At 40.0% G+C, this 27068-nt stretch overlaps 1 protein-coding gene across 2 annotated transcripts in view; it reads left to right on the top strand.

The window, feature by feature from the left end:
- Positions 1-306: 306 nt before the first annotated feature.
- The window catches only part of LOC128665980 (activating molecule in BECN1-regulated autophagy protein 1-like), a 38975-nt gene continuing 12213 nt past the window's right edge, over positions 307-27068 (top strand). For both annotated transcript variants that reach the window (XR_008403200.1, XM_053720301.1), the window contains exon 1: positions 307-492. Coding sequence is in view for 1 of the 2 variants with exons in the window: in XM_053720301.1 (XP_053576276.1) it covers positions 336-492 (157 nt within the window). In the remaining variant the exon portion in view is untranslated. The remainder of the gene's footprint in view (positions 493-27068) is intronic.

Raw genomic sequence — 27068 nt, 5'->3', positions numbered from 1 at the left:
TAAATATATAGTTCTACTTTGAGCATGAAAAATCTGATTTATCAGTAAGAACAAGTCTGTTTTTGTCTTATGAGACTATTTTACAATTTAGAATGTAGAACTATACATTATAAACACTCTGAATTCCACCCACACTGTAAATGCGTGGATGTTTTGGGAACATTATTGTGAATTGCAGAGACGTTTAAAATGCTCTGTGCAAAATATATTGCTTACAGTGAGTTAAGGACAAGTCATAAAGTAGTGGTGTGCCGTAAGAACGCCATTCTATAGTTTTGAGCTATATGTACTTTGCTCCCAGGACCAGTCGTGCTGCTTGGAGATCAGAGAGGGAGATGGGTCTGATGAATGCCATTGGCCTCCAACCTCGGAACCTAAGCACATCTGTGACATCGCAGGGCACACAGACACCAACTCCACAACTGCAGAATGCTGAAACCCAGACTGAACGAGAAGTACCAGAGACCCGGCCTGCATTGCCTGGCGGTGTTGGTACGTGCACACAGCCTTTACTCTCAGATTTCTAACACGTTTTGGCTTTTCATGCTCTAAAACAAAAAATTCGTACACACCAGCATTAAAATAAATATGATAAGAATAGCAGTATATCTTGTCTGTCTGTTTCCTTGAAATTAGCAGTAATAAATATTTAAATATGGGGTTGTCCACTCTCTATACACATTCTTCCTTCTATATTCATGAGGCTGTAGTACAGCATTCCATAACACTTATAGAAACATCCTATGCTACCACATTTACATGTTACCAGCCAATATCAGCACGGGTACTACACTGTTAACACTTTAACATCCCTTTTAAGTGTTTTGTACTTTTTAATAAAGAGAATAAATGAGTGTTGACTGTTGAACAACCAGTTTAAACAACAAAGGGCTAGATTACAAGTGGAGCAATATTAGCGCTACACTTTGAAATGCCAGGGCATACTAATAGGCGTTGGTATTACAAATTAAGCGCAATGCGAACGGATCTCACGTTTGCATTGCTAGGAAGCATTGCACTCATGAGAGCACACTTCCGTAGGCTCTAATGGGAGCCTCGTTCTGATGCCTTCAAAGACGACACAGAACTTAAGTGCAGTGAAGGGGGTAAGTTGCTCAGTGATTACAGCATTTTTACATATAGAGTATATGTATATGCTTAAATACATATATATTTATGTGTTAATATGTGTATAGACACAGATTAACACATAAATAAATATATATGTTTATAAGCATATACAGGTGGCCCTCGGTTTACAACGGTTCAATTTGCACCGTTTCAGAATAACAACCTTTTTTTCAGTCATGTGACTGCTATTGAAAAGTATTGAGAATCAGTGCATTGATAAAAATAGCCAGTAGGTGGAACTGTCCGCTTGTGTTGCAGCAAAGATATGCAAGCCAAGCAAGCTGTAATTAATCAGTTTAACCAAACCTGACCTATCGAGCAGATTTCAAAGGAACAAGATCTTCCTGTCTATAAATCAGTCCAGATAGGAATGCATAGAAAGAACTGTTTGCAGAAAAATGCAAGTAAAGTCTTTGTTGTGTGATTATTTTATTAGGTTTATAATGCTGTTAAGCAAATATTTTTGATCATTTAACTTAGTTTAATTATATTTTCTGTGTTGTGTGATTATTTTATTAGGTTTATAATGCTGTTTAGCGTTTAAAGTCTTCATTTCAAAGCTTTAAAAATAATGTATTAGGTGTTACTCATGACAATTTTGAGAGGGGCCTGGAACCTAACTCCCTCACTTCCCATTGACTTACATTATGAACTGGGTTTCAATTTACAACGGTTTCGATTTACAACCATTCCTTCTGGAACCTAACCCCGGCGTAAACTAAGGGCTACCTGTATATTTACTGGGAACACACAGTTCCCATAGACCGCAATGTAAAGGCACTTTTCAGTGCCGTTTTTTCTAACACTGCACACCCGCCAACTTTAAAGATCCAGAACTGCCTAGTGTCGTTATTGTTCATTTAAAAAAAATCTATTTTTTATTTCAAAAACTATAATGCCCTCTATTTTGAGGGCATTTTTGTGCACTTTTGATCTAATCAATGGTTAATTTTCTGAGCGATAATGGCTGGTTATTTATCGCATGCCTGCAAATGTGCCCGTGTTGGTGCACGATAATTTAGCAATCCACTTGTAATCTAGCCCAAAGTGTTTAGTTTCCCTTTTGTCTGTCCCTAACTTTCCCTTCTTGTTTTCTTAACATATCCCCTTTTGTCATGTCACCTTATTTTGACTTATATCATGCCTTATCTCCTCGAAATATAGCCTTTTAATTTCCTAGCCTTTTGTTCTTTTATGTTCTGCCCCGCTTCACCTAGACATCCTTTTCTCTCATTTCCTTACCACTCTCACCCCTCATAAAATGCCTCCTGATTTCCCTTTTGATGTCTTAATAGTGCAAACTTTCAATACCTCTGTTTCCTCCATATCCAGCCCTCCTGTTCTCTGTGTCCTTCCCTCTTGTTTGTTCACACTCCTTTCTCTTATCAGCCATGTTGTTTGTCACTGTGTCTTTGTCTCATTTCTTCTCATCGTCATACTCATCTTATTTCCCCCCTCCTTTCTTTCATGTAATTAACAAGAGTCCATGAGCTAGTGACGTATGGGATATACATTCCTACCAGGAGGGGCAAAGTTTCCCAAACCTTAAAATGCCTATAAATACACCCCTCACCACACCCACAAATCAGTTTTTACAAACTTTGCCTCCAAGGGAGGTGGTGAAGTAAGTTTGTGCTAGATTCTACGTTGATATGCGCTCCGCAGCAAGTTGGAGCCCGGTTTTCCTCTCAGCGTGCAGTGAATGTCAGAGGGATGTGAGGAGAGTATTGCCTATTTGAATGCAGTGATCTCCTTCTAAGGGGTCTATTTCATAGGTTCTCTGTTATCGGTCGTAGAGATTCATCTCTTACCTCCCTTTTCAGATCGTCGATATACTCTTATATATACCATTACCTCTGCTGATTCTCGTTTCAGTACTGGTTTGGCTTTCTACAAACATGTAGATGAGTGTCCTGGGGTAAGTAAGTCTTATTTTCTGTGACACTCTAAGCTATGGTTGGGCACTTTATTTATAAAGTTCTAAATATATGTATTCAAACATTTATTTGCCTTGACTCAGAATGTTCAACTTTCCTTATTTCCAGACAGTCAGTTTCATATTTGGGATTATGCTTTAATTATCATATTTTTCTTACCTCAAAAATTTGACTTTTTTCCCTGTGGGCTGTTAGGCTCGCGGGGGCTGAAAATGCTTCATTTTATTGCGTCATTCTTGGCGCGGACTTTTTTGGCGCAAAAATTCATTTCCGTTTCCGGCGTCATACGTGTCGCCGGAAGTTGCGTCATTTTTTTGACGTTATTTTGCGCCAAAAATGTCGGCGTTCCGGATGTGGCGTCATTTTTGGCGCCAAAAGCATTTAGGCGCCAAATAATGTGGGCGTCTTATTTGGCGCCAAAAAATATGGGCGTCGCTTTTGTCTCCACATTATTTCAGTCTCATTTTTCATTTGCTTCTGGTTGCTAGAAGCTTGATGTTTGGCATTTTTTTCCCATTCCTGAAACTGTCTTATAAGGAATTTGATCTATTTTGCTTTATATGTTGTTTTTTCTCTTACATATTGCAAGATGTCTCACGTTGCATCTGAGCCAGAAGATACTACAGGAAAACCTCTGCCTGCTGGATCTACCAAAGCTAAGTGTATCTGCTGTAAACTTTTGGTAGCTATTCCTCCAGCTGTTGTTTGTATTAAATGTCATGACAAACTTGTTAATGCAGATAATATTTCCTTTAGTGATGTACCATTGCCTGTTGCAGTTCCCTCAACATCTAAGGTGCAGAATGTTCCTGATAACATAAGAGATTTTGTTTCTGAATCCATAAAGAAGGCTTTGTCTGTTATTTCTCCTTCTAGTAAACGTAAAAAGTCTTTTAAATCTTCTCTCTCTACAGATGAATTTTTAAATGAACACCATCATTCTGATTCTTTGGACTCTTCTGGTTCAGAGGATTCTGTCTCAGAGATTGATGCTGATAAATCTTCATATTTATTTAAGATGGAATTTATTCGCTCTTTACTTAAAGAAGTACTAATTGCTTTAGAAATAGAGGATTCTAGTCCTCTTGATACTAATTCTATACGTTTGGATAAGGTTTTTAAAGCTCCTGCGGTTATTCCAGAAGTCTTTCCTGTTCCTAATGCTATTTCTGCAGTAATTGCTAAGGAATGGGATAGATTGGGTAATTCATTTACTCCTTCTAAACGTTTTAAGCAATTATATCCTGTTCCGCCTGACAGATTAGAATTTTGGGACAAAATCCCTAAAGTTGATGGGGCTATTTCTACCCTTGCTAAACGTACTACCATTCCTACATCAGATGGTACCTCGTTTAAGGATCCTTTAGATAGAAAAATTGAATCTTTTCTAAGAAAAGCTTATCTATGTTCAGGTAATCTTCTTAGACCTGCTATATCATTGGCTGATGTTGCTGCAGCTTCAACTTTTTGGTTGGAAACTCTAGCGCAACAAGTAACAAATCGTGATTCTCATGATATTATTATTCTTCTCCAGCATGCTAATAATTTCATCTGTGATGCCATTTTTTATATTATTAGAGTTGATGTTAGATTTATGTCTCTGGCTATCTTAGCCAGAAGAGCTTTATGGCTTAAGACTTGGAATGCTGATATGGCTTCTAAATCAACTCTACTTTCCATTTCTTTCCAGGGAAACAAATTATTTGGTTCTCAGTTGGATTCTATTATTTCAACTGTTACTGGTGGGAAAGGAACTTTTTTACCACAGGATAAAAAGTCTAAAGGTAAAAACAGGGCTAACAATCGTTTTCGTTCCTTTCGTTTCAACAAAGAACAAAAGCCTGATCCTTCGTCCTCAGGAGCAGTTTCAGTTTGGAAACCATCTCCAGTCTGGAATAAATCCAAGCCTGCTAGAAAGGCAAAGCCTGCTTCTAAGTTCACATGAAGGTACGGCCCTCATTCCAGTTCAGCTGGTAGGGGGCAGGTTACGTTTTTTCAAAGAAATTTGGATCAGTTCTGTTCACAATCTTTGGATTCATAACATTGTTTCAGAAGGGTACAGAATTGGTTTCAAGATGAGACCTCCTGCAAAGAGATTTTTTCTTTCCCATGTCCCAGTAAATCCAGTGAAAGCTCAAGCATTTCTGAATTGTGTTTCAGATCTAGAGTTGGCTGGAGTAATTATGCCAGTTCCAGTTCCGGAACAGGGGATGGGGTTTTATTCAAATCTCTTCATTGTACCAAAGAAGGAGAATTCCTTCAGACCAGTTCTGGATCTAAAATTATTGAATCGTTATGTAAGGATACCAACGTTCAAGATGGTAACTGTAAGGACTATATTGCCTTTTGTTCAGCAAGGGAATTATATGTCCACAATAGATTTACAGGATGCATATCTGCATATTCCGATTCATCCAGATCATTATCAGTTCCTGAGATTCTCTTTTCTAGACAAGCATTACCAATTTGTGGCTCTACCGTTTGGCCTTGCTACAACTCCAAGAATTTTCACAAAGATTCTCGGTGCCCTTCTGTCTGTAATCAGAGAACAGGGTATTGTGGTATTTCCTTATTTGGACGATATCTTGGTACTTGCTCCGTCTTTACATTTAGCAGAGTCTCATACGAATCGACTTGTGTTGTTTCTTCAAGATCATGGTTGGAGGATCAATTTACCAAAAAGTTCTTTGATTCCTCAAACAAGGGTAACCTTTCTGGGTTTCCAGATAGATTCAGTGTCCATGACTTTGTCTTTAACAGACAAGAGACGTCTAAAATTGATTACAGCCTGTCGAAACCTTCAGTCTCAATCATTTCCTTCGGTAGCCTTATGCATGGAAATTCTAGGTCTTATGACTGCTGTATCGGACGCGATCCCCTTTGCTCGTTTTCACATGCGACCTCTTCAGCTCTGTATGCTGAACCAATGGTGCAGGGATTACACGAAGATATATCAATTAATATCTTTAAAACCGATTGTTCGGCACTCTCTAACGTGGTGGACAGATCACCATCGTTTAATTCAGGGGGCTTCTTTTGTTCTTCCGACCTGGACTGTAATTTCAACAGATGCAAGTCTCACAGGTTGGGGAGCTGTGTGGGGATCTCTGACGGCACAAGGAGTTTGGGAATCTCAGGAGGTGAGATTACCGATCAATATCTTGGAACTCCGTGCAGTTTTCAGAGCTCTTCAGTTTTGGCCTCTTCTGAAGAGAGAATCGTTCATTTGTTTTCAGACAGACAATGTCACAACTGTGGCATACATCAATCATCAAGGAGGGACTCACAGTCCTCTGGCTATGAAAGAAGTATCTCGAATTTTGGTTTGGGCGGAATCCAGCTCCTGTCTAATCTCTGCGGTTCATATCCCAGGTGTAGACAATTGGGAAGCGGATTATCTCAGTCGCCAAACGTTGCATCCGGGCGAATGGTCTCTTCACCCAGAGGTATTTCTTCAGATTGTTCAAATGTGGGGGCTCCCAGAGATAGATCTGATGGCCTCTCATCTAAACAAGAAACTTCCCAGGTATCTGTCCAGATCCCGGGATCCTCAGGCGGAGGCAGTGGATGCATTATCACTTCCTTGGAAGTATCATCCTGCCTATATCTTTCCGCCTCTAGTTCTTCTTCCAAGAGTAATCTCCAAGATTCTGAGGGAATGCTCGTTTGTTCTGCTAATAGCTCCGGCATGGCCTCACAGGTTTTGGTATGCGGATCTTGTTCGGATGGCATCTTGCCAACCATGGACTCTTCCGTTAAGACCAGACCTTCTGTCTCAAGGTCCTTTTTTCCATCCGGATCTGAAATCCTTAAATTTAAAGGTATGGAGATTGAACGCTTGATTCTTGGTCATAGAGGTTTCTCTGACTCCGTGATTAATACTATGTTACAGGCTCGTAAATCTGTATCTCGAGAGATATATTATAGAGTCTGGAAGACTTATATTTCTTGGTGTCTTTCTCATCATTTTTCTTGGCATTCTTTTAGAATACCGAGAATTTTACAGTTTCTTCAGGATGGTTTAGATAAGGGTTTGTCCGCGAGTTCTTTGAAAGGACAAATCTCCGCTCTTTCTGTTCTTTTTCACAGAAAGATTGCTATTCTTCCTGATATTCATTGTTTTGTACAAGCTTTGGTTCGTATAAAACCTGTCATTAAGTCAATTTCTCCTCCATGGAGTTTGAATTTGGTTTTGGGAGCTCTTCAAGCTCCTCCGTTTGAACCTATGCATTCATTGGACATTAAATTACTTTCTTGGAAAGTTTTGTTCCTTTTGGCCATCTCTTCTGCTAGAAGAGTTTCTGAATTATCTGCTCTTTCGTGTGAGTCTCCTTTTCTGATTTTTCATCAGGATAAGGCGGTGTTGCGAACTTCTTTTGAATTTTTACCTAAAGTTGTGAATTCCAACAACATTAGTAGAGAAATTGTGGTTCCTTCATTATGTCCTAATCCTAAGAATTCTAAGGAGAAATCATTGCATTCTTTGGATGTTGTTAGAGCTTTGAAATATTATGTTGAAGCTACGAAATCTTTCCGTAAGACTTCTAGTCTATTTGTTATCTTTTCCGGTTCTAGGAAAGGCCAGAAAGCTTCTGCCATTTCTTTGGCATCTTGGTTGAAATCTTTAATTCATCTTGCCTATGTTGAGTCGGGTAAAATTCCGCCTCAAAGAATTACAGCTCATTCTACTAGGTCAGTTTCTACTTCCTGGGCGTTTAGGAATGAAGCTTCGGTTGTCCAGATCTGCAAAGCAGCAACTTGGTCCTCTTTGCATACTTTTACTAAATTCTTCCATTTTGATGTATTTTCTTCTTCTGAAGCAGTTTTTGGTAGAAAAGTTCTTCAGGCAGCGGTTTCAGTTTGAATCTTCTGCTTATGTTTTTTGTTAAACTTTATTTTGGGTGTGGATTATTTTCAGCAGGAATTGGCTGTCTTTATTTTATCCCTCCCTCTCTAGTGACTCTTGTGTGGAAAGATCCACATCTTGGGTAGTCATTATCCCATACGTCACTAGCTCATGGACTCTTGTTAATTACATGAAAGAAAACATAATTTATGTAAGAACTTACCTGATAAATTCATTTCTTTCATATTAACAAGAGTCCATGAGGCCCACCCTTTTTTGTGGTGGTTATGATTTTTTTGTATAAAGCACAATTATTCCAATTCCTTATTTTATATGCTTCGCACTTTTTTTCTTATCACCCCACTTCTTGGCTATTCGTTAAACTGATTTGTGGGTGTGGTGAGGGGTGTATTTATAGGCATTTTAAGGTTTGGGAAACTTTGCCCCTCCTGGTAGGAATGTATATCCCATACGTCACTAGCTCATGGACTCTTGTTAATATGAAAGAAATGAATTTATCAGGTAAGTTCTTACATAAATTATGTTTTTTGCATACTGCCACTTTAGATTTTTCTCACACAATGTCCCTCCTTTAAGTATTTTGAATCCTTCACCTTTTTTACTTGTATACTCATGTTATATCACACTCCGTTCAAATGGGTGTATTGTTTCATGCCTCAGAGCCAGTAGAATCTTTGCATTTTCTTATATAACCTTTAAAGGGACATGAAACACAAACATTTTCTTTCATTATTCAGATATAGAATACAATTTTAAACAACTTTCTAATTTACTTCTATTATCTAATCTGTTTTATTCTCTCTGTATCATTTGTTGAAGGAGCAGCAATGCAGTACTGGTTTCTAACTGAACACATGTGTGAGCCATTGACAATCAGTTTATATATGCAGCCACCAATCAACAGCTAGAACCTAGGTTCTCTGTTGCACATGAACTTGCCTAGATAAACATTTCAGCAAAGGATAACAAGAGAAAGAAGCAAGTTAAATAATAGAAGTATATTGGAAAGTTGTTTGAAATTGTGATCTCTATCTGAATCATAAAAGAAAAAATGTGGGTTTCATGTCCCTTTAAATTCCTCTTTACTGCACTTTCTGTTCATCTGGAGTAAATGAGCTGTAGTTTTTGCTTGAAGGCTTTGTTTTTTGTACAGATAAAGTGAAAAAGTGACATCTTTCTTGAATACTGTTACTGCAAGGGTCTAACTAACCCTGAATACCATCAGTTGTCTTGCTAACGCTGAATAACAGCAGGTGTCTTGCTAACCCTGAATACCAGCAGGTGTCTTGCTAACCCTGAATACCAGCAAGTGTCTTGCTAACCCTGAATACCAGCAAGGGTCTTGCTAACCCTGAATACCAGCAAGGGTCTTGCTAACCCTGAATACCAGCAGGTGTCTTGCTAACCCTGAATACCAGCAGGTGTCTTGCTAACCCTGAATACCAGCAGGTGTCTTGCTAACCCTGAATACCAGCAGGTGTCTTGCTAACCCTGAATACCAGCAGGTGTCTTGCTAACCCTGAATACCAGCAGGTGTCTTGCTAACCCTGAATACCAGCAAGGGTCTTGCTAACCCTGAATACCAGCAAGGGTCTTGCTAACCCTGAATACCAGCAAGGGTCTTGCTAACCCTGAATACCAGCAAGGGTCTTGCTAACCCTGAATACCAGCAAGGGTCTTGCTAACCCTGAACACCAGCAAGGGTCTTGCTAACCCTGAATACCAGCAAGGGTCTTGCTAACCCTGAATACCAGCAAGGGTCTTGCTAACCCTGAATACCAGCAAGGGTTTTGCTAACCCTGAATACCAGCAAGGGTTTTGCTAACCCTGAATACCAGCAAGGGTTTTGCTAACCCTGAATACCAGCAAGGGCCTTGCTAACCCTGAATACCAGCAAGGACCTTGCTAACCCTGAATACCAGCAAGGGCCTTGCTAACCCTGAATACCAGCAAGGGCCTTGCTAACCCTGAATACCAGCAAGGGCCTTGCTAACCCTGAATACCAGCAAGGGCCTTGCTAACCCTGAATACCAGCAAGGGCCTTGCTAACCCTGAATACCAGCAAGGGCCTTGCTAACCCTGAATACCAGCAAGGGCCTTGCTAACCCTGAATACCAGCAAGGGCCTTGCTAACCCTGAATACCAGCAAGGGCCTTGCTAACCCTGAATACCAGCAAGGGCCTTGCTAACCCTGAATACCAGCAAGGGCCTTGCTAACCCTGAATACCAGCAAGGGCCTTGCTAACCCTGAATACCAGCAAGGGCCTTGCTAACCCTGAATACCAGCAAGGGCCTTGCTAACCCTGAATACCAGCAAGGGCCTTGCTAACCCTGAATACCAGCAAGGGCCTTGCTAACCCTGAATACCAGCAAGGGCCTTGCTAACCCTGAATACCAGCAAGGGCCTTGCTAACCCTGAATACCAGCAAGGGCCTTGCTAACCCTGAATACCAGCAAGGGCCTTGCTAACCCTGAATACCAGCAAGGGCCTTGCTAACCCTGAATACCAGCAAGGGCCTTGCTAACCCTGAATACCAGCAAGGGCCTTGCTAACCCTTATATAGCAGCAGGGGTCTTGCTAACCCTTATATAGCAGCAGGGGTCTTGCTAACCCTTATATAGCAGCAGGGGTCTTGCTAACCCTTATATAGCAGCAGGGGTCTTGCTAACCCTTATATAGCAGCAGGGGTCTTGCTAACCCTTATATAGCAGCAAGGGTCTTGCTAACCCTTATATAGCAGCAAGGGTCTTGCTAACCCTTATATAGCAGCAAGGGTCTTGCTAACCCTTATATAGCAGCAAGGGTCTTGCTAACCCTTATATAGCAGCAAGGGTCTTGCTAACCCTTATATACCAGCAAGGGTCTTGCTAACCCTTATATAGCAGCAAGGGTCTTGCTAACCCTTATATAGCAGCAAGGGTCTTGCTAACCCTTATATAGCAGCAAGGGTCTTGCTAACCCTTATATAGCAGCAAGGGTCTTGCTAACCCTTATATACCAGCAAGGGTCTTGCTAACCCTTATATACCAGCAGGGGTCTTGCTAACCCTTATATACCAGCAGGGGTCTTGCTAACCCTTATATACCAGCAGGGGTCTTGCTAACCCTTATATACCAGCAGGGGTCTTGCTAACCCTTATATACCAGCAGGGGTCTTGCTAACCCTTATATACCAGCAGGGGTCTTGCTAACCCTTATATACCAGCAGGGGTCTTGCTAACCCTGACTACCAGCAGGGGTCTTACTAACCCTGCAACAATGACTATTTGGACTGGATCATGCAAGGCTATATATTTGCTGTGGTTTTCTCCCAGTTCTCCATGTTCTGGGTGTTCTGCTCATTTTTACGGGTTATCCCCAAGACAGAGTGTGTACCTATTAAAGCAAACCCAGGCTATATAACTGTGATGTTTTCTATCTTCTTGCACCCTATGATTCAGCAATGCAGTGCTTTCTTGATACAAGTGTTTAGATCATCAAGTTACCTAAGCAGGGTAATATTTTTTTTATTTATTTTGTACCAGGGTTTCTACATATACCTTTGTTTGTTATGACTATTTCTGTTATACTATGTATAAGGGCTCCTTTTGGGTTGCTGATGCAAGTTTGGGCCCTGACGTGTTATTTCCTGTCATACAAACCTGGATTAATTCACAAATGTCTGTGCATTGTGACTTTACTCTATCTTTTAGTAGCTTCATTGGCTTTTTGTTGCAGGAGCAGGTAAGGTGCGTTCTTACCGTACCTTAAATGTACCAGATTATGCAATCCTGCACAAGATTCACCCTTCAATCAGTTTGTATGATTATTATTAGTTAGGGTATGTTTGAAAGAGAAAAGTTTCAGTGCACTACAAGAATAATAAAATGACATTATTGCAAATTTAACAGTACATGATAATATAATGAATATGATGCCATAAAGATATATAGATAATGATCCTCAAAATGCAACATAAACTAGACAAGGCTACTCCACAATGTAACTGATGTCCCACTCCTGATTCATACCATATGGGGTCCTCGTATTTAACTTCTAGATCCCATAAGGTTTCTTTTTCTTTAGGATCTTATATTTATTACCCGCTCTAGGAGGCATAGCAGCAACATCAATCACCTTTACTAACAGCCTTTGAATATTGGTCATATGTACATAATTAAAATGCTTAGCCATCGGTGAATCCTTGTGATCACTTGTATGTCCCTCGTATGTTCCCTAGTCCTATATTTCAACTCTCAAGAAGTCTGACCCACATATTGCTGGGAACAAAGATTGCATTCTAACAAATAAACAACTAATTCAGTTCTGCAGTTGCATAATGCTCCATATGAAATTGTATTTGTCACAGAACTTCTAAAAATGTCCCACGAGGATAATACTCCACAAGTTAAACAAGACCCATCCCCACATCTTTAAGTACCCTTTCTTTCATGTAATTAGCAAGAGTCCATGAGCTAGTGACATATGGGATATACATTCCTACCAGGAGGGGCAAAGTTTCCCAAACCTCAAAATGCCTATAAATACACCCCTCACCACACCCACAAATCAGTTTTACAAACTTTGCCTCCTATGGAGGTGGTGAAGTAAGTTTGTGCTAGATTCTACGTTGATATGCGCTCCGCAGCAGGTTGGAGCCCGGTTTTCCTCTCAGCGTGCAGTGAATGTCAGAGGGATGTGAGGAGAGTATTGCCTATTTGAATGCAGTGATCTCCTTCTACGGGGTCTATTTCATAGGTTCTCTGTTATCGGTCGTAGAGATTCATCTCTTACCTCCCTTTTCAGATCGACGATATACTCTTATATATACCATTTCCTCTACTGATTCTCGTTTCAGTACTGGTTTGGCTTTCTACTACATGTAGATGAGTGTCCTGGGTAAGTAAGTCTTATTTTCTGTGACACTCTAAGCTATGGTTGGGCACTTTTATATAAAGTTCTAAATATATGTATTCAAACATTTATTTGCCTTGACTCAGGATGTTCAACGTTCCTTATTTCAGACAGTCAGTTTCATATTTGGGATAATGCATATGAATAAATAATTTTTTCTTACCTTAAAAATTTGACTTTTTCCCTGTGGGCTGTTAGGCTCGCGGGGGCTGAAAATGCTTCATTTTATTGCGTCATTCTTGGCGCGGACTTTTTTGGCGCAAATTTTTTTTCTGTTTTCGGCGTCATACGTGTCGCCGGACGTTGCGTCATTTTTGACGTTTTTTGCGCCAAAGGTGTCGGCGTTCCGGATGTGGCGTAATTTTGGCGCCAAATAATGTGGGCGTCTTTTTTGGCACTAAAAAATATGGGCGTCACTATTGTCTCCACATTATTTAAGTCTCATTATTTATTGCTTCTGGTTGCTAGAAGCTTGTTCACTGGCATTTTTTTCCATTCCTGAAACTGTCATTTAAGGAATTTGATCAATTTTGCTTTATATGTTGTTTTTTTCTATTACATATTGCAAGATGTCCCACGTTGAAGCTGAGTCAGAAGATACTTCTGGAAAATCCCTGCCTGGTACTGGAGCTACCAAAGCTAAGTGTATCTGCTGTAAACTTTTGGTATCTGTTCCTCCAGCTGTTGTTTGTACCGTTTGTCATGACAAACTTGCTAAAGCAGATAATATTTCCTTTAGTACTGTTACATTACCTGTTGCTGTTCCGTCAACATCTAATACTCAGAGTGTTCCTGATAACATAAGAGATTTTGTTTCTAAATCCATTAAGAAGGCTATGTCTGTTATTCCTCCTTCTAGTAAACGTAAAAAGTCTTTTAAAACTTCTCATTTTTCATATGAATTTTTAAATGAACATCATCATTCTGATACTGATATTGGTTCTTCTGATTCAGAGGATTCTGTCTCAGAGGTTGATGCTGATAAATCTTCATATTTATTTAAAATGGAATTTATTCGTTCTTTACTTAAAGAAGTCCTAATTGCTTTAGAAATTGAGGATTCTAGTCCTCTTGATACTAAATCTAAACGTTTAGATAAGGTTTTTAAATCTCCTGTAGTTATTCCAGAAGTTTTTCCTGTCCCTGGTGCTATTTCTGAAGTAATTTCCAGGGAATGGAATAATTTGGGTAATTCTTTTACTCCTTCTAAACGTTTTAAGCAATTATATCCTGTGCCATCTGACAGATTAGAATTTTGGGACAAAATCCCTAAGGTTGATGGGGCTGTCTCTACTCTTGCTAAGCGTACTACTATTCCTACGGCAGATGGTACTTCCTTTAAGGATCCTTTAGATAGGAAAATTGAATCCTTTCTAAGAAAAGCTTACTTGTGTTCAGGTAATCTTCTTAGACCTGCTATATCTTTAGCGGATGTTGCTGCAGCTTCAACCTTTTGGTTAGAAGCTTTAGCGCAACAAGTAACAGATCATAATTCTCATAGCATTATTATTCTTCTACAACATGCTAATAATTGTATTTGTGATGCCATCTTTGATATCATTAGAGTTGATGTCAGGTATATGTCTCTAGCTATTTTAGCTAGAAGAGCTTTATGGCTTAAAACTTGGAATGCTGATATGTCTTCTAAGTCTACTCTGCTTTCCCTTTCTTTCCAGGGTAATAAATTATTTGGTTCTCAGTTGGATTCTATTATCTCAACTGTTACTGGAGGGAAAGGAACTTTTTTACCACAGGATAAAAAATCTAAAGGTAAATTTAGGTATAATAATCTTTTTCGTTCCTTTCGTCACAACAAGGAACAAAAGCCTGATCCTTCATCCTCAGGAGCGGTATCAGTTTGGAAACCATCTCCAGTCTGGAATAAATCCAAGCCTTTTAGAAAACCAAAGCCAGCTCCCAAGTCCACATGAAGGTGCGGCCCTCATTCCAGCTCAGCTGGTAGGGGGCAGATTACGTTTTTTCAAAGAAATTTGGTTCAATTCTGTTCACAATCTCTGGATTCAGAACATCGTTTCAAAAGGGTACAGAATTGGCTTCAAGATAAGGCCTCCTGCAAAGAGATTTTTTCTTTCCCGTGTCCCAGTAAACCTAGCGAAGGCTCAAGCATTTCTGAAATGTGTTTCAGATCTAGAGTTGGCTGGAGTAATTATACCAGTTCCAGTTCTGGAACAGGGGCTGGGGTTTTATTCAAATCTCTTCATTGTACCAAAGAAGGAGAATTCCTTCAGACCAGTTCTGGATCTAAAAATATTGAATCGTTATGTAAGGATACCAACATTCAAAATGGTAACTGTAAGGACTATCCTGCCTTTTGTTCAGCAAGAGCATTATATGTCCACAATAGATTTACAGGATGCATATCTGCATATTCCGATTCATCCAGATCACTATCAGTTTCTGAGATTCTCTTTCCTAGACAAGCATTACCAGTTTGTGGCTCTACCGTTTGGCCTAGCTACAGCCCCAAGAATTTTTACAAAGGTTCTCGGTGCCCTTCTGTCTGTAATCAGAGAACAGGGTATTGTGGTATTTCCTTATTTGGACAATATCTTGGTACTTGCTCAGTCTTCACATTTAGCAGAATCTCATACGAATCGACTTGTGTTGTTTCTTCAAGATCATGGTTGGAGGATCAATTTACCAAAAAGTTCATTGATTCCTCAGACAAGGGTAACCTTTTTAGGTTTTCAGATAGATTCAGTGTCCATGACTCTGTCTTTGACAGACAAGAGACGTCTAAAGTTGATATCAGCTTGTCGAAACCTTCAGTCACAATCATTCCCTTCGGTAGCTTTATGCATGGAAATTCTAGGTCTTATGACTGCAGCATCGGATGCGATCCCCTTTGCTCGTTTTCACATGCAACCTCTTCAGCTCTGTATGCTGAACCAGTGGTGCAGGGATTACACAAAGATATCTCAATTAATATCTTTAACACCAATTGTACGACACTCTCTGATGTGGTGGACAGATCACCATCGTTTAGTTCAGGGGGCTTCTTTTGTTCTTCCGACCTGGACTGTAATTTCAACAGATGCAAGTCTGACAGGTTGGGGAGCTGTTTGGGGGTCTCTGACAGCACAAGGGGTTTGGGAATCTCAGGAGGTGAGATTACCGATCAATATTTTGGAACTCCGTGCAATTTTCAGAGCTCTTCAGTCATGGCCTCTTCTAAAGAGAGAATCGTTCATTTGTTTTCAGACAGACAATGTCACAACTGTGGCATACATCAATCATCAAGGAGGGACTCACAGTCCTCTGGCTATGAAGGAAGTATCTCGAATTCTGGTACGGGCGGAATCCAGCTCCTGTCTAGTTTCTGCGGTTCATATCCCAGGTATAGACAATTGGGAAGCGGATTATCTCAGCCGCCAAACGTTACATCCGGGCGAATGGTCTCTTCACCCAGAGGTATTTCTTCAGATTGTTCAAATGTGGGGACTTCCAGAAATAGATTTGATGGCCTCTCATCTAAACAAGAAACTTCCCAGGTATCTGTCCAGATCCAGGGATCCTCAAGCGGAAGCAGTGGATGCATTGTCACTTCCTTGGAAGTATCATCCTGCCTATATCTTTCCGCCTCTAGTTCTTCTTCCAAGAGTAATCTCCAAGATTCTGAAGGAATGCTCGTTTGTTCTGCTGGTAGCTCCAGCATGGCCTCACAGGTTTTGGTATGCGGATCTTGTCCGGATGGCCTCTTGCCAACCGTGGACTCTTCCGTTAAGACCAGACCTTTTGTCGCAAGGTCCTTTTTTCCATCAGGATCTCAAATCCTTAAATTTAAAGGTATGGAGATTGAACGCTTGATTCTTAGTCAAAGAGGTTTCTCTGACTCTGTGATTAATACTATGTTACAGGCTCGTAAATCTGTATCTAGGGAGATATATTATAGAGTCTGGAAGACTTATATTTCTTGGTGTCTTTCTCATCTTTTTTCCTGGCATTCTTTTAGAATTCCGAGAATTTTACAATTTCTTCAGGATGGTTTGGATAAAGGTTTGTCTGCAAGTTCCTTGAAAGGACAAATCTCTGCTCTTTCTGTTCTTTTTCACAGAAAGATTGCTAATCTTCCTGATATTCATTGTTTTGTACAAGCTTTGGTTCGTATAAAACCTGTCATTAAGTCAATTTCTCCTCCTTGGAGTTTGAATTTGGTTCTGGGGGCTCTTCAAGCTCCTCCGTTTGAACCTATGCATTCGTTGGACATCAAATTACTTTCTTGGAAAGTTTTGTTCCTTTTGGCTATCTCTTCTGCCAGACGAGTTTCTGAATTATCTGCTCTTTCTTGTGAGTCTCCTTTTCTGATTTTTCATCAGGATAAGGCGGTGTTGCGAACTTCTTTTAAATTTTTACCTAAGGTTGTGAATTCTAACAACATTAGTAGAGAAATTGTGGTTCCTTCATTGTGTCCTAATCCTAAGAATTCTAAGGAGAGATCATTGAATTCTTTGGATGTTGTTAGAGCTTTGAAATATTATGTTGAAGCTACTAAGAATTTCCGAAAGACTTCTAGTCTATTTGTTATCTTTTCCGGTTCTAGGAAAGGTCAGAAGGCCTCTGCCATTTCTTTAGCATCTTGGTTGAAATCTTTAATTCATCATGCTTATGTCGAGTCGGGTAAAACTCTGCCTCAAAGGATTACAGCTCATTCTACTAGGTCAGTTTCTACTTCCTGGGCGTTTAGGAATGAAGCTTCGGTTGATCAGATTTGCAAAGCAGCAACTTGGTCTTCTTTGCATACTTTTACTAAATTCTACCATTTTGATGTGTTTTCTTCTTCTGAAGCTGTTTTTGGTAGAAAAGTACTTCAGGCAGCTGTTTCAGTTTGAATCTTCTGCTTATAATTTAAACTTTATTTGGGTGTGGATTATTTTTCAGCGGAATTGGCTGTCTTTATTTTATCCCTCCCTCTCTAGTGACTCTTGCGTGGAAAGATCCACATCTTGGGTAGTCATTATCCCATACGTCACTAGCTCATGGACTCTTGCTAATTACATGAAAGAAAACATAATTTATGTAAGAACTTACCTGATAAATTCATTTCTTTCATATTAGCAAGAGTCCATGAGGCCCACCCCTTTTTTTGTGGTGGTTATGATTTTTTTGTATAAAGCACAATTATTCCAATTCCTTATTTTTTATGCTTTCGCACTTTTTTCTTATCACCCCACTTCTTGGCTATTCGTTAAACTGATTTGTGGGTGTGGTGAGGGGTGTATTTATAGGCATTTTGAGGTTTGGGAAACTTTGCCCCTCCTGGTAGGAATGTATATCCCATACGTCACTAGCTCATGGACTCTTGCTAATATGAAAGAAATGAATTTATCAGGTAAGTTCTTACATAAATTATGTTTTTTCATCAACAAATTATCACTTGCAGGTTTCCTCCTACAGATATAACTGGGGGACAATGGGTTGTGTGACAAATTCATAGTTTCATATGGAGCATTATGCCACATATGGCCCCTAACTAATTACGTATGCCATAGTTTTTGTGGTACAAGAAAGAAGTGGAGCTAAAAATGTGTGCCTTGAGGACTTTTGGTGGTTTGGTATAGCTAAAGATCCGTCTGGAGGGGAGAAAATCGGATAGATGTACTCTTCACCTAAATTTGTTCCTGTGGCACTGGATATTTTAGGAAATATATTATTTGTGTGTTTAATAGCTATAATTTATGTGTAAGTTTCTAAAATATTGATATGTGGCCCTATGTGTTAAGAAGTTGGTCATCAGTGTATTAAAATAAAGCCTCAATGTAAAAGTGGAGCATAACATTTATTGAAAGCTTTACTCTCTGTGTGCATAATTAAAGGGGAGAGGTTACATTATGAAGTGTTTTATTTAAATATAAAAAGCTTTTGAAGTCAATCTGGAAATAGACTGCACCTTTACCATAAAGATAAAAGACTTTCCTTCCCCAGATGATTTATAGATCAAAGATGTGGCGCAGGAGATATATGGGATTTTGAACAAATTTATCACGGATCCAAATGGCAGCTATTATTGTAGGTGATGAAAACAGAGCAGATTTAAAAACATCTTTTTAACATATTTACTATCAATAATGGAGCCAAACAATAGCTCTCCACCTGTAACCACATAGTTTTTTGCCAAAGTCAAGGTTAAATTTGAAAGTAATGAGGGTTTGTGGTAGCATCTTGTGATGATAGAGAAACCGCTGCACCAAATCTGTTTGGTATCTATAATGCTTGAATACCAATAACCAAAAGGGTGTTAAGTGTTTAAGACAAAGTGTATTGTCAGCAACTGAGTTTTTATGGACAGATTAAAAAAAACAATTAAATGGGTAGGCAGCTGGAAAAGAAAATGCATTTTGGGGAACTGTATCAATTTAATTGAGATCAACCTTCCTTATGACACCATTTCTAGATTTTTCCATTTATTCATTCTTCTTAGGAGTGGTCATCAATTTAGGGAAATTAACTGACAGTAAATCTTTGATTGAGGGAACATAAGAGACTTGTAGATAATTGATGACCTCTTCCACCCATAAATCGTAATTCCTTTTTTAATTATATGAAAGTTGATTAGTCCGATATATTCCCATGACTTGGGTTTCTGTTAAATCAGTACAAATAGGATTTTACCTTGCATTTAAGGGGATATGAAACCCAAAATGCTTCTTTCATGATTCAGATAGAGCATGCGATTTTAAACAACATTCTAATTTACTTCTATTATCAATTTTTCTTTGTTCTCTCTGTATCTTGAGTTGAAAAGCAGGCACTTGGGCTTAGGAGCTGGCCCATTTCTGGAGCACTATATGGCAGCAGTTTTACTAGAATGTTATCCATTTGCAAAGGTGCCTACCTGGGTATCTCTTCAACACAGAATATCATGGGGAATTTTTTTTTAATTAATAATATAAGTAAATTGGAAACTTTTTTTAAAAAATAGTGTGCCCTTACTTATATACTGTACCTTTTAAGTTAATTTTAAATTCATATTATTTTTTTTACTTGTGCTTTGAATTTTCTTTTATTTTCTTATTGATGACACTGTTTCTATTAGTAAAGGAAGCGTTATAGGGTGTCAGGTTCAGTAAAGTTCCATTCTTGTATTGCTTAAGATATTCCAATTTCTTCTCTATCCTATTTATAAACATATTGGTGGCAGACCTGGCATTTGTAGCTATCTATATATTACATTTATTAGCATGTAATTTACACTTTTTTGTTTTGTTTTTTAAACCTAGTCCTCTTTATGTGCATATTTTATAAATCCAGAATGTCTGTTGTTTTTTTTTACATCTATTTATAATGTGCAAACAGATTTTGCAGTGCTGTGGTAGGCTTCTTAGTGTTTGCAATCTAATCTGCATAGCTTTTTTTAGGCAAGTGATGATCGTAGACCGTGTCTGTAGAGGTTATTGACTTTCCAGTATGAATAATTGAGTCTTTTATATGTGCTAAACATTAGGGTTAGATGGTTGACTTCTGTCTTTGGATTTGTAGCTTTGGCTGAATAGTCTACAGCTTTATGGCTTGGATCTGGATGGATATTAACAGGATGTACCTTTTTTCAGGCCTTTTAAAAATATTTTCCAATTTTATTTGCCCTTATGGAATTTACTTTAGTTCCTATTTGTTTATCATTTTAACTGTGTTCCATCCAATTTAAAAAGTGGAAGTGAGTCTCTATTTACTCCTCTTTTTTTTTTTAACCACGCTAAATGTTATATTCTAATCCTTCTAGATTATTTCTATTTTGTCATGTTCTCTGCAGAATGATTTAATTCTATATTTTTAGCTCTCTTTTGATTTAGCCACGACTTTCCTTAACTGTGGCCACTCCGCTAACAAAATCAGATATCAGGGTATGTTTTATGTTTTCTCGCTTTGAATATACAGTGTCCCTGGGTACTGTTGGAACAGGCATGCAGTGTTCTATACTAGTAGTTTAAAATATCATTCAGTAATAAAAAATAGCTCAGTTGAGATATTTGTCTTTATGTAAGGGGCAGCCTTTGGGTACAAGATGCTGGATAGGCATTTGATGACTCAATGTTAGAGATTTGAGATTAAAAGATAGATTATTATTTTTGTTTATTTATGTATTACCAACATATCCCAAAGTGCTATGTAATGGATGGATTCATCATTTACAAAATGATCATATTACAAAGTGTGCAAAGGAGAGGGGTAAAAGGCTTCTGGGAAATTTCTGTTTTACTCCAAGGGTACAAAGTCTTAGCAGTTCTGAATATATCATCATTTCAAGTACAAAGAAAATGTTATACCTTGAGATTTATTTATAAAATGTTTAGTTATGCATAATGAAACAACTTTTGCAATATGCATTCATTATTGGTTTTGACCCCTTTTCTCCAACATTGGTGTGTCCGGTCCACGGCGTCATCCTTACTTGTGGGAATATCTCTTCCCCAACAGGAAATGGCAGAGAGTCCCAGCAAAGCTGGCCATATAGTCCCTCTTAGGCTCCGCCCACCCCAGTCATTCTCTTTGCCGTTGCACAGGCAACATCTCCACGGAGATGGTTAAGAGTATGTGGTGTTTAGTTGTAGTTTTTTATTCTACTATCAAGAGTTTGTTATTTTAAAATAGTGCTGGTATGTACTATTTACTCTGAAACAGAAAAAGATGAAGAATTCTGTTTGTGAGAGGAAGATGATTTTAGCAGACAGTAACTAAAATCCTTTGCTGTTTCCACATAGGACTGTTGAGATAAAGTAACTTCAGTTGGGGGAAACAGTTAGCAGACTTTTCTGCTTAAGGTATGACTAGCCATATTTCTAACAAGACTGTGTAATGCTGGAAGGCTGTCATTTCCCCTCATGGGGACCGGTAAGCCATTTTCTTAGTCTCGAGCAGAATAAAGGGCTTAATATGGGCTATAAAACTGGTAGACACTTTTATGGGCAAAATCGATTGCTTTATTTGGGCATTTTATACATGTTTATGCTGGTATTTCACACTTATAAACTTGGGGAACGTTTTTTAACGTCAGGCACTATGTTAGACACCTTTTCCAGTCAGGAAGGGTCTTCCCAGTTGTAGGCTGAGCCTCATTTTCGCGCCATTACTGCGCAGTTGTTTTTGAGTGCAAGACATGCAGATGCATGTGTGAGGATCTGAAGATAGTTGGAAAAGTTCCTAGAAGGCGTCATTTGGTATCGTATTCCTCTCTGGGCTTGGTAAAGTCTCAGCAAAGGCTGTAGCTGGGACTGTAGAGGGGTTAAAACTGTAACCGGCTCTGGTTTCGTTATTTTAAGGGTTAAAGCTCTTGGTGTGCAATACTTTTAATGCTTTAAGACACTGTGGTGAAATTTTGGAAAATTTTGAACAATTCCTTCATATTTTTTCACATATTCAGTAATAAAGTGTGCTCTGTTTAAAATTTAAAGAGACAGTAACGGTTTTGTTTTAAATCGGTTTTTGTGCTTTACTGACAAGTTTAAGCCTGTTTAACATGTCTGTGCCTTCAGATAAGCTATGTTCTATATGTATGAAAGTCAATGTGTCTCCCCCTTCAAAATTATGTTATAATTGTGCCATAGCGTCCAAACAAAGTAAGGACAGTACTGTCACAGATAATGAAGTTGCCCAAGATGATTCATCAGATGAAGGGAGTAGACATGGTTCTACATCATCTCCTTCTGTGTCTATACCAGTTTTGCCCACGCAGGAGGCCCCTAGTACTTCTAGCGCGCCAATGCTTATTACCATGCAACAATTGACGGCTGTAATGGATAACTCCATAGCAAATATTTTATCCAAAATGCCTGCATATCAGTGAAAGCGCGGTTGCTCTGTTTTAAACACTGAAGAGCAGGAGGGCGCTGATGATAATTGTTCTGTCATACCCTCACACCAATCTGAAGGGGCCATGAGGGAGGTTTTGTCAGATGGGGAAATTTCAGATTCAGGAAAAATTTCTCAACAGGCTGAACCTGATGTTGTGACATTTAAATTTAAATTAGAACATCTCCGCGCACTACTTAAGGAGGTGTTATCTACTCTGGATGATTGTGACAACCTGGTCATTCCAGAAAAATTATGCAAGATGGACCAGTTCCTAGAGGTTCCGGTGCACCCAGATGCTTTTCCTATACCCAAGCGGGTGGCGGATATAGTGAATAAGGAGTGGGAGAAGCCCGGCATACCTTTTGTCCCCCCTCATATATTTAAGAAATTATTTCCTATGGTCGACCCCAGAAAGGACTTATGGCAGACAGTCCCTAAGGTCGAGGGGGCAGTTTCTACTTTAAACAAGCGCACTACTATTCCTATCGAGGATAATTGTGCTTTCAAAGATCCTATGGATAAAAAATTGGAGGGTCTGCTTAAAAAGATTTTTGTACAGCAAGGTTACCTCCTGCAACCCATTTCGTGCATTGTTCCTGTCACTACAGCAGCGTGGTTCTGGTTCGAGGAACTAGAAAAGTCGCTCAGTAGAGAGACTCCATATGAGGAGGTTATGGACAGAGTTCACGCACTTAAGTTGGCTAACTCTTTTATTTTAGATGCCGCTTTGCAATTAGCTAGATTAGCAGCGAAAAATTCAGGGTTTGCAATTGTGGTGCGCAGAGCGCTTTGGCTAAAGTCTTGGTCAGCGGATGTATCATCCAAGACAAAATTGCTTAATATCCCCTTCAAGGGTAAAACTCTCTTTGGGCCAGAATTGAAAGAGATTATCTCAGACATCACTGGGGGAAAGGGCCACGCCCTCCCACAAGATAGGCCTTTCAAAGCCAAGAATAGTTCTAATTTTCGTTCCTTTCATAATTTCAGGAACGGACCGGCCTCTAATTCTGCATCCTCTAAGCAAGAGGGTAATGCCTCACAGACCAAACCAGCCTGGAAACCGATGCAAGGCTGGAACAAGGGTAAGCAGGCCAAGAAGCCTGCCGCTGCTAACAAAGCAGCATGAAGGAGTAGCCCCTGATCCGGGACCGGATCTAGTGGGGGGCAGACTCTCTCTCTTTGCTCAGTGTTGGGCAAGAGATGTTCAGGATCCCTGGACGCTAGAAATAGTTTCTCAGGGTTATCTTCTGGAATTCAAGGAACTACCCCCAAGGGGAAGGTTCCACATGTCTCACTTATCCTCAAACCAAATAAAGAGACAGGCGTTCTTACATTGTGTAGAAGACCTGTTACAGATGGGAGTGATACACCCAGTTCCAATGACGGAATAAGGAATGGGATTTTACTCAAATCTGTTCGTAGTTCCCAAAAAAGAGGGAACCTTCAGACCAATTCTGGATTTAAAGATCCTAAACAAATTTCTCAGGGTGCCATCGTTCAAAATGGAAACCATTCGACCGATTCTACCTACTATCCAGGAAGTCAATTTATGACTACCGTGGATCTAAAGGATGCTTACCTACATATTCCTATCCACAAAGAACATCATCAGTTCCTAAGGTTCGCCTTTCTGGACAAACATTACCAGTTTGTGGCCCTCCCATTCGGGTTAGCCACTGCTCCAAGGATTTTCACAAAGGTACTTGGGTCCCTTCTAGCGGTTCTAAGACCGAGGGGCATTGCAGTAGTACCATACTTGGACGACATTCTAATACAAGCGTCGTCCCTTTCAAAGGCAAAGGCTCATACAGACATCGTTCTGGCCTTTCTCAGGTCTCACGGTTGGAAGGTGAACATAGAAAAAAGTTCTCTGTCTCCGTCGACAAGAGTTCCCTTCTTGGGAACAATAATAGATTCTTTAGAAATGAGGATTTTTCTGACAGATGTCAGAAAGTCAAAACTTCTAAGCGCTTGTCAAGTTCTTCATTCTGTTCCACGTCCTTCCATAGCTCAGTGCATGGAAGTAGTAGGGTTGATGGTTGCAGCAATGGACATAGTTCCTTTTGCGCAAATTCACCTAAGACCATTACAACTGTGCATGCTGAAACAGTGGAATGGGGACTATACAGACTTGTCTCCAGTGATTCAAGTAGATCAGAAGACCAGAGATTCACTCCGTTGGTGGCTAACTCTGGAGCACCTATCCCAGGGAATGAGCTTCCGCAGACCAGGGTGGGTCATCGTTACGACCGACGCCAGTCTAGTGGGCTGGGGCGCGGTCTGGGAATCCCTGAAAGCTCAGGGACTATGGTCTCGGGAAGAGTCTCTTCTCCCGATAAACATTCTGGAACTAAGAGCGATATTCAATGCTCTCAGGGCTTGGCCTCAGCTAGCAAAGGCCAGATTCATAAGGTTCCAATCAGACAACATGATGACTGTTGCTTATATCAATCATCAGGCGGGAACAAGGAGTTCCCTGGCGATGAAAGAAGTGACCAAAATAATACAATGGGCGGAGGATCACTCCTGCCACCTATCTGCGATCCACATCCCAGGTGTGGAAAACTGGGAAGCGGATTACTTGAGTCGTCAGACATTCCATCCGGGGGAGTGGGAACTCCATCCGGAGATCTTTGCCCAGTTGACGCAATTATGGGGCATTCCAGATATGGATCTGATGGCGTCTCGTCAGAACTTCAAGGTTCCTTGCTACGGGTCCAGATCCAGGGATCCCAAGGCGACTCTAGTGGATGCACTAGTAGCGCATTGGACCTTCAACCTAGCTTATGTGTTTCCACCGTTTCCTCTCATTCCCAGGCTGGTAGCCAGGATCAAACAGGAGAGTGCCTCGGTGATCTTGATAGCTCCTGCGTGGCCACGCAGGACTTGGTATGCAGACCTGGTGAATATGTCATCGGTTCCACCATGGAAGCTACCTTTGAGACAGGACCTTCTTGTACAGGGTCCATTCGAACATCCAAATCTGGTCTCCCTCCAGCTGACGGCTTGGAGATTGAACGCTTGATTCTATCAAAGCGTGGGTTTTCAGATTCTGTGATAGATACTCTGGTTCAAGCCAGAAAACCGGTAACTAGAAAAATTTACCATAAAATATGGAAAAGATATATCTGCTGGTGTGAATCCAAGGGATTCCCATGGAATAAGGTAAAAATTCCTAAGATTCTTTCCTTTCTACAAGAAGGTTTGGATAAAGGATTATCTGAGAGTTCTCTAAAGGGACAGATTTCTGCTTTATCTGTCTTACTACACAAACGACTGGCAGCTGTGCCAGATGTTCAAGCATTTGTTCAGGCTCTGGTTAGGATCAAGCCTGTTTACAGACCTTTAACTCCTCCCTGGAGTTTGAATCTAGTTCTTTCAGTTCTTCAAGGGGTTCCGTTTGAACCTTTACATTCCATAGATATTAAGTTTTTATCTTGGAAAGTTTTGTTTTTGGTTGCTATTTCTTCTGCTAGAAGAGTTTCTGAGTTATCTGCTCTGCAGTGTACTCCGCCCTATCTGGTGTTCCATTCAGATAAGGTTGTTTTGCGTACTAAGCCTGGTTTTCTTCCAAAGGTTGTTTCCAACAAAAATATTAACCAGGAGATAGTTGTACCTTCTTTGTGTCCGAATCCAGTTTCAAAAAAGGAACGTTTGCTACACAATTTAGATGTAGTCCGTGCTCTAAAATTCTATTTAGAAGCTACAAAGGAGTTCAGACAAACATCTTCTCTGTTTGTCGTCTATTCTGGTAAAAGGAGAGGTCAAAAAGCAACTTCTACCTCTCTTTCCTTTTGGCTTAAAAGCATCATCAGATTGGCTTATGAGACTGCCGGACGGCAGCCTCCTGAAAGAATCACAGCTCACTCCACTAGGGCTGTGGCTTCCACATGGGCCTTCAAGAACGAGGCTTCTGTTGATCAGATATGTAAGGCAGCGACTTGGTCTTCACTGCACACTTTTGCCAAATTTTACAAATTTGATACTTTTGCTTCTTCGGAGGCTATTTTTGGGAGAAAGGTTTTGCAAGCCGTGGTGCCTTCCGTTTAGGTAACCTGATTTGCTCCCTCCCTTCATCCGTGTCCTAAAGCTTTGGTATTGGTTCCCACAAGTAAGGATGACGCCGTGGACCGGACACACCAATGTTGGAGAAAACAGAATTTATGCTTACCTGATAAATTACTTTCTCCAACGGTGTGTCCGGTCCACGGCCCGCCCTGGTTTTTTAATCAGGTCTGATGAATTATTTTCTCTAACTACAGTCACCATGACACCCTATGGTTTCTCCTATTTTTTCGTCCTGTCCGTCGGTCGAATGACTGGGGTGGGCAGAGCCTAGGAGGGACTATTTGGCCAGATTTGCTGGGACTCTTTGCCATTTCCTGTTGGGGAAGAGATATTCCCACAAGTAAGGATGACGCCGTGGACCGGAC

Source organism: Bombina bombina, chromosome 7 (genome assembly GCF_027579735.1).
Source record: "Bombina bombina isolate aBomBom1 chromosome 7, aBomBom1.pri, whole genome shotgun sequence".
Taxonomy (NCBI): domain Eukaryota; kingdom Metazoa; phylum Chordata; class Amphibia; order Anura; family Bombinatoridae; genus Bombina; species Bombina bombina.
This window is presented reverse-complemented; position numbering and strand designations above follow the sequence as displayed.